At 47.2% G+C, this 8,165-nt stretch overlaps 1 protein-coding gene and 1 long non-coding RNA gene across 3 annotated transcripts in view; one reads left to right on the top strand and one right to left on the bottom strand.

Annotated features, from left to right (window-relative positions):
* Positions 1–248: 248 nt before the first annotated feature.
* Positions 249–3,749, bottom strand: LOC119823706. The gene is made up of 4 exons (XR_005286982.1): positions 3,092–3,749; positions 1,670–1,829; positions 1,079–1,251; positions 249–951 (listed from the first exon to the last, which is right to left on the bottom strand). It is a non-coding gene; the product is annotated as an uncharacterized LOC119823706 (long non-coding RNA).
* Positions 3,750–5,093: 1,344 nt separating this feature from the next.
* The window catches only part of Pgm2 (phosphoglucomutase 2), a 29,029-nt gene continuing 25,957 nt past the window's right edge, over positions 5,094–8,165 (top strand). Inside the window, exon 1 of one of the 2 annotated variants that reach the window (XM_038312036.1) lies at positions 5,094–5,229. In XM_038312036.1, coding sequence (XP_038167964.1) covers positions 5,122–5,229 — 108 coding nt within the window. In that variant the 5' untranslated portion in view covers positions 5,094–5,121. Of the gene's footprint in view, positions 5,230–7,169; positions 7,817–8,165 lie in introns of those variants that run through there. The other variant, XM_038312044.2, reaches the window with a different exon arrangement.

The following is an 8,165-nucleotide window of genomic DNA, read 5'->3' as shown; positions in this document are numbered from 1 at the left end:
GAGGGCAGCAGATCTCATTACAGATGGTTATAAGGTACCATGGGGCTGCTGGGAGTTGAACTCATGACCTCTGGAAGAACAGTCAATGCTTTTAACCTCTGAGCCATCTCTCCAGCCCCCCAGACCTCAGACTCTTAAGTTTCCTGTTTCTCATTTCTTTATCCATAATACTTGAAATTACAGACCATCCCTGTGTCTAAATTATTTACTTTTCTGCTGTTTTGATAAAACACCAGGACCAAGGCAACTTATAGAAGGAAGAGTTTATTTGGGTTTACAGTTTCAGAGGGTGAGAGTCAAGGATGGCAGCAAGCACAGTGGCAGAAGGAGTGGGCTGAGGCCTCACCTTACCGTAAGCATGAACCAGAAGGACAGCTGTGGGGATGGTACATGGTAAACCTCAAAGCCAACCCCCAGTAACACACCTCTTCTAGTGAGGCCACACCTAATCCTACCCAAACAGAGCTACCAACTGGGGACCAAGAATTCAAATATCTGAGCCTATGGGGGACATTCTCATCCAAACTGCCATGGTGTTGTTCCTGGTCCAATAAACCATTCAACATGGGTCTCCGCAGGTCTGACACGTCATAATTGTCTCAGGATACCTGTGGGAAATCAGCAGCTTCAGGTCATCATCATCAGGACATAAATATCTCCAGGGTAGGGCATTTTTGTCATAATACATCCTAAAAGGGTTTTTGCATTTAGAGACCCCCAACATAGCCCCAAAAACCTGTTTCCTACTTCACACATAAGTGGGTGGGCATGGTGAACCCTAGTTATGTGCGCTGATTTTCAGCACAGTCCTTACGAACTTGGCACTTTCCTCAGCAAGAGAAAGTTGGGTATGATTGGGTGATACCAGTGTTCATAGTTCCTCTCTGCATGAACACACTATGCATTGTATTTTCTTGGTTCTGTGGAGAAATATGGAGAAGCTTGCTGTACCTGATGAAGTTAAAATAGTTCTTATTAGATGTCACCCTAGGTCCGTAATTCCCGATACAATAAAAGGTATGAAAGCATCCAGTTTGCCTCCCCTCTCCCCACTTTGCCCCCGTTCCCCAACACACACCTTTATTTTGGACTCAGCAGGAATGTAGCCATCTATCTTAGCTGGGGGTCACTGTGGCTGTCATGAAACACCATTACCAAGCTGCGGGAGGAAAGGGCTTCTTTGACTTACTCGTCTTTATCCGTTGACCATCATTGAAGGAGTCAGCACAGGAATGCAAACAGGGCCGGAACCTGCAGGCAGGAGCTGATACAGAGGCTGTGGAGGGGTGTTGCTTGCTGGCCTGCTCAGCCTGCTTTCTTACAGAACCCAGGACTATCATAATGGGCTGAGCCCTCCCCCATCAATCATGAATTAAGAATGCTCTACGGGCTTGCCTAAAGAGGAATCTTATAGAGAAATTTTCTCAATCAGGGTTCCCTCCCCTCAGACAGCTCTAGCCTGTGTCAAGTTGACATCACATTAGCCAGCCCACTGTCCATCATGGAAACACCTATAAGAGCTCTGATGCACTAAACGTTCATTAATGGAAACACCTCACTCCCATCTTGGCAGAAGGCACTAAAGAGCACAAACACGGTGTGAACCGCACCTTGGCATTTGAAAGACGAACAAGGGTGAGTGAGATCTGCTTGGTCTCTGAACCTGTACCTTACAACTCCTGTCAGTGTGGATGGTGCCGAGAAAGGAGACAGCAGAATTAACAGATGGGAGGGCAGGGCTGACTTCTTGCTATGGTTTCAACATGTTCCCAAAAAGGTCCAAAGATAATGGACTTCCTGGTTTCCAGATCCACAAGCGAAAGATACCCCTGTTATTTATAAAATATCCAGTTTGTAGAATTTGACTAAGGCCACAGTAGCCTGGCTAAGACAGCATCCTCTCTTCTTTTCCTCTCCCCTTCCATCTCCCAGTCTTTTGGTTCAGAGACAGGAACACATTCTGTCTTAAAAGCATCTGCCGGGCTGCCATCTCCAAGGCAGGCCATCTCACTTGCCGGTCTTTGCATAAGCTCCGAGAAGCCTCCCCACACCAGCAAGCTTTTAATCTCCACTCTCAGGACTTCCTCACTTCCCTGCCAGCTTGGTTATCAGACAGTAACTTTGTGTTAGTTCCTTTGTACGGGTCCCATACTCTCTAATATGTGTGCTTTTATCTAGTGCTCGCAGAAGAACACAAAGGAAATGCACAGCTCTTAAAACCGTAGCTGGATATGGTGGTGTGTGCCTATAATCCCAGCACTTGGAAGTTAGAGTCAGGGGTAGCAGGTGTTCAAGGCCATACTTGGCTATATATTCAGTTGAATGCCATTCTGGATTACAGGAGACCCCAAACCAAACCAAGCCACCAACAAAACACTATAGCTCTGTGAATTATTAATAACATATGTGACTGCATCGATATCATCTCCATTCCGGTGATAGAATAGGTCTAAGCAAGGGATGATGGCAAATATCTATAATCGCAGCTGTTCTGAGAGACTGAAGCAGGAGGATCACAAGCTCCAAGTCAGCCTTAGCTATAACTATAGGCAATTTAAGATCAACTTATACAAGTGGACCAGGCTTTCTTCATTTGGAAAACCAATTAGCTCCCAAATCATGGCATGGAGACTTATTAGTTGTGAATGCTTGGCTGAGTTTAGGCTCATTTCTGGCTAGCTCTTTTAACTTAAATTAACCTGTTTCTATTTATCTACCTTTTGCCTCTGAGATTTTTTACTTTTTTCCCTTCTGTATGTTTTACTTTCACTGTTTCTCATGTGTGTCTTGCTGGCAGCTGCCTGGCTTCTTGCCTTGCACATGCCTTTCTCTTTCTCCCTTGTTCTCTTCTCTCTCCCTCCTAGCCTAGCTTTCTCCTCCTGTTTATTCTTTCTGCCCACCAATCCTGCCTATCCTTCTCCTGCTTAGTTCTTGGCTGGTCAGTTTTTTTTTTTAATTAAACCAATCAGGTACCTTAGGCAGGCAAGGTGAAACAGCAACACATCTTTACATCATTAAACAAATGCAGCATAAACAAATGTAACACATCTTTACATCATTAGCAAAGGCAGCAGAAACAAATGTAACACACCTTAGCATAGTCAAAGTGGTATTCCACAGCATATACAAATGTAACACGTCTTTGCCTAGTTAAAATAATATTCCACATCAGACAACCTTTGGCAACCCTGTCTCAAAAGAAAACAAAACAAAAAAGTTGGGGATTAAGAGGATAGGATTGGGGATATAGTTTGTGACAAAGTGCTTGGCTGGCACAAGCAAAACCCTGTTCAATTTTCCTGTATTGGTAGAATGGGGGAGGGGAGCAGGCCCAGGATACCGACTTGCCAAACATACCCAGTCTCCTAATGTCCATAGATTTAACCCCATCATAACTTTTTATGTTAATAATTTTTAAAAATTGAGACACGAGTCAGTGAGGTGACTCAGCAAGTAAAGGCACTGCCACCAAGCCTGACGACCTGAATTTAATCCCCAAGTTTCACATGGTGGCAGGAGAGAACTGAGTCCCTAAAGTCCTCCTTCTGCTTCCATATGTAAGCCATAGCTCACACATACACACTCCATAGATAGATGTTTAAAAATCTTTAGAATTAGATGTAACTTATAGTGAGTGACCACGGTTCTGAATTCTGATGAATTCCTGGATTAAGGCAACCACAAACTCAATGAGTATGCAAAGTTGTCCCTTACCCATAAACCCCAGTGACCTCTGAAGTGAACCCCCATTTTCAGTACTGGAAAGCACTGGTTTGTTTTTTTTTCCTTATTCTTTTCTTATTCAGCGTCTATCAGAGCGGGTGGGTTGGAATTCTTTCACTCTGTGTGACGTGTGTGAGCTACATCCATGTGGTTGTATGTGACAGTGTTCACTCTCACCGGTGTGTGGAACTCATCTGAGCTGCCATCATTTATTTATAGGATTTGCTATGAATATACCACTACATAATTATCCTTTCTATTGTTGGCCATCTGCGTGTGTCCGTCCGATTGGAGCTTTTTGTGAATAACAGTGCTAGACACTTTAAAAATTTTTATTTATTTATTTCTATGTTATGTTTGGATTTTTTGCCTGCATATATGCCTGTGCATCCCGGGTATATGTGCCCACGGAGGTCCGAAGAGGACGCGGGATCCCCTGGAATTGGAATTTCAGAATGGTTGTAAGCATTTACCATGTTAATGCTGATAATCAAACCCGGGTCCTCTGATAGAGAAGTCAGTGTTCCTAACTGCCTTTTTTAAACCCGCGGTTACCTGGAACTCACTGCCTAGGTCAAGCTTTGAACTCTCAACAACCCTCCTCTGGTCAGGATTGCAGGAGGGAGGCAGCGCAGAAACATTCTTGCTTGTGCTTCGTCGTGCCCAGGTGTGTGCATCACCCAGCTGACCCTGAACACACATTTGTGCGTGATGACCTTAGGCGGGTAAATCAACTTTCTTTTTACATGATCTGGTATGAAAAGCCAGTTGCCCCAGCATTCTGAAATGACCAGTCCTTCCGGGTGCTCTTCAGCGCCACTCCTGACATAAACTGTCTCTACAAGTGAACTCCTTTCTGAATTTCTTTTTGGTTCGCTGGCCTATTTGATTTACTCCCCCCCCCCCTCCCCATTTGGCTCTTCTTTTTCAAAAAATTTCCCCCATCTGCTATATTCTTTTTAAATTTAATTGAAATTTTGAGACAGGCTTTCACTAGCTGGTCTGAAATTCATTATGTAGACCAGATTGACCTCGAACTCAGGAGATTTGCCTGTTTCTGCTTTACCGCTACTGGCCCTCACCTAAGAGCTGTTTTCGAACTCAAGCAGCCCAGCATCCCAGACACGGTGGACACCGATGTACACGTGATGCATGCTGGAGGGTCCTTGGTATACCTAGGAGGCTAGCGTAAGGCGGCCTCCTGCTACGCTTGCTACGAGACAGCCCCCGCAGCCTGGCTCTACTGGAGGTGCACCGGTAAGGACAAGCCTCCGGGAGCCGGGCAGAACTGCACGTCCACTTCCAGCAAGCCTTGTGTCTACGCCGCTGTCTCCGCCCTCTCCCCGCCCTGCCGGAAGGGTGACCCAGCCTCCTACACCCGGTTGTGGCTGCGGCGGGATGGCGGCGGCGGCAGAGGCGACACCGACACCAGCTCCGGGAGTCAGTGACTCGGGCATGGACGCGCGAATGGACCAGGAGACTGCGCAGTGGCTGCGCTGGGACCGGGTGAGGGCCGATCGCGGGCTCCTGGGTTCCCGGACGCGGCGGTTTGACCCGAGGGGCGCCGGGCCCAGCTTCCTTCCTCCCCTGCTCCGCGGCGCCGAGTCTTTTCGGAAAAGGCTGTTGCGGGACGGAGGCAGTTGTGTGGCCCGCTTGGCTGCAACACCGAATAGAGGAGCGTACTGGGGCGGGGTGAACATAGCGGGACTGGGGCCGGAGTAGTCCGGGCATGAAAGGGTTTCTGAGGTTCTGTGACGGGCTGCGCATCCTCATCCGTCCAGAATCCGCTCTGTCTAGCCTTTCCCGGGACCCGGACCCCTCCACCGTCTAGAGCACCCTTCCCGACCGCATGCTTGCTAACGGGTCTCTGGTGGGCCAGGGTGATCGGGAGTTTCCTAGAGGACATTCACTTCCCTGGGAAGGTGACAGGTTACACTTTGTCCCAGCTGCACCCTTCTGCTGTAAACTGAAACAGTTAGGTGGCCAGCTCTGGACATCACTTCCTCTGCCCTCTACAAGTTCTTTCCGACCTGTACTTTCGTATTTCCCCCACAATATTCCTCTTTCCTGTGTTCAGTGGACCTTGTTTCTTTTGTTGTTGTGAACTTAAACGAGGTCTTCCTCGTCTCTGAAGTGCAACTTATTTCTCTCGTACACTTTCTCTAAACAGCCCCGTCTTTTCCTTCCTGGCTCTTACTGGGATTGGAAGAAACAAAACCAGCAACCCCTTACAGGTTTGTTCGTTTCATGTCTGTTGGTGTCCAGGGTTGACTTCAGGAGGTGAGACCCGTGCAGGTAGACTGAACCAATGCCCCGGGGGAAGAGCCTAAAATGTAGTTTAAAAGCTCTGCTTTCAGATTCTCTGTTGTTAAACATGGAGCCCTTCCTTTTAATTTTCCACGGGCCCCTGAAAATTATGTAGCTTGTGCTGTGTGTTCCTGTTATCTCCCGTGTCTACAGTACCTGTACGTAGTAGGTCCTTGAAGCGTTTGTTGACTGGACAGAGGGTGAGAATCTCAGAGAGGCCATGCCCCACTCGCACCCGTGTCAGCCCGTCCTATTTCCTGGGTGCCAGTGCCAACTCCTTGAGGGAGTGTTTCTTTTTTTCTCTTTTCCTGGAAAGTTAACCTCAGGATGCTTAAGGGAAGGAAACTGTTTCCATATCTGATAACTTAGTAACTTGACTTGTGTGATAACTTAGTAGCTTGATTTGTATAGATTCTCCTAGCGCTGGGGTTAAGGAAGTACTGTTCTGTGTACTGGGCAATTGTACCACCTGACTAAAGCAGAGGGGAAAGGACCGCTTTGCTCACATGTTGAGAGGTGGAACGGAGCAGCTCATGTCACGGTGCCTGGAAAGTAGAGAGGATGCAGGAGGAGGCCCCGGCAAAATATATTGCCTAGTGACAAGCCCCAGTAACCTCTATCCTTCAACTAGCCCCCACTTTTTACCTTCTGTCGCCTCCCCATAATTCCACGACGTTATGAACCCATCAAAGGAGTGACCTTTTGATTCTGTCAGAGCCCATTGTCTAATTACCTTTGGAAGCTACTTCACAGACACCCCAGAAGCGAGAAGCATTGCTTTCCTTGGCCCTTCTCAATCTCATCGAGTTGAGACTCAGACTTAGTCATCGACCTCCATAAAAGAAAACCAGAAAATGTAGTTACTCCACAATATGTGATCTCCATGGGTAGAAGTGGAGGGAAACTGTCCTTTCCTCCTTTAGTGATGTTTCAGTGTTCATTTCCTAGTCAGAGGGTGTGTGTGTGTGTGCGCGCGCGTGTGCGTGTGCGTGTGTGTGTGCGTGTGTGTGTGTGCGTGTGTGTGCGTGTGTGTGTGTGCGTGTGTGTGTGTGGTGTATGAATGTGTCTGTGTGTGTGTGTGTGTGTGGTGTATGAATGTGTCTGTGTGTGTGTGTGTGTGTGAATGTGTCTGTGTGTATGTGTGCATATTCATACAGAGGTTAGAGGTCGACATCAAGTAGATTGCTCAGCCACTCCCCACCTTGGCTTAACTGACTGAGCAGCCCACTCTGCGCATCCATTGCCTATAGCATTAGTCTTACAAATGAACTTTGCTTGGCTAGGCTTGTTGGTACATGCTGGGGCTCTGAGCTTGGGTCTTAGAGCTTGTCTCACACTCACTTTACTGACAGAGCTGACTTTAGTCCCTCTCCGTTTCTATAATTGGAGACAGGTGCCTCTCTGGTAAGGTCCCATTCAATTTTCAAAGATACACCCACCAGCTAAAAGCTGCTGACCCACCCACGGCGCCAAGGTGCCAAGGCACCTGTCACTGTGTCCCCTGCCGTGTGCTTCCCCCCTTGCCAGTTTCCATCACTCCCAGGTCTGACTTTATCTCTGCTGCCCTCTCGACTTCTCATTATCTCCCTTATTTGTTCTCTGGGGCTGCTGAGTCTTTTCTAGATATCCAAGGTCAATTAGGACTTTTGAAATCTACTGTGGAAGTCCTGGATATTGGGTGTGGCCAGGAAGCCTGTGCTTTCTCATCCACTCAGCCTGTGTTTGTTGAGCTCCTTTTATGTACCAGCTCTGAGCTTTTCCTTGGGGGCACCTGGCAGTTTAATGGGTAAGACTGTTCTCTGTGATTGGGATCTACTGTTTTTAATCAGTACTTTGGTTGGTTCAGGTTTCTGTTGAATCCGGAACAATTTGGAACCATAGGCTTGACTCCAGGAAGTTAAGGTTTTATTGCAACCAATTTCAAAGTTTAATTATGGGGCCTTATCTTGTCCAGTGTTGGCACCTGGAAGCACAGGAGTGCTTACTCCGGTAGTCCTTAGCTTTCAATTTAGAAGTTTCCTGTGGAGTTAGGTAATCGCTCTAGTTCTCCAATCTTAACATCTCCTGCAATTCTTATGCAAAGAAAGCAAGACAACGTATGGTGGATTTAAATGATTCATATTCCTGTCTATGTG

Source organism: Arvicola amphibius, chromosome 1, assembly GCF_903992535.2.
Source record: "Arvicola amphibius chromosome 1, mArvAmp1.2, whole genome shotgun sequence".
In the NCBI taxonomy this organism is placed as follows: domain Eukaryota; kingdom Metazoa; phylum Chordata; class Mammalia; order Rodentia; family Cricetidae; genus Arvicola; species Arvicola amphibius.
Note: the sequence above shows the minus strand (reverse complement) of the source record. Positions and strands in the feature narration are given on the sequence as shown.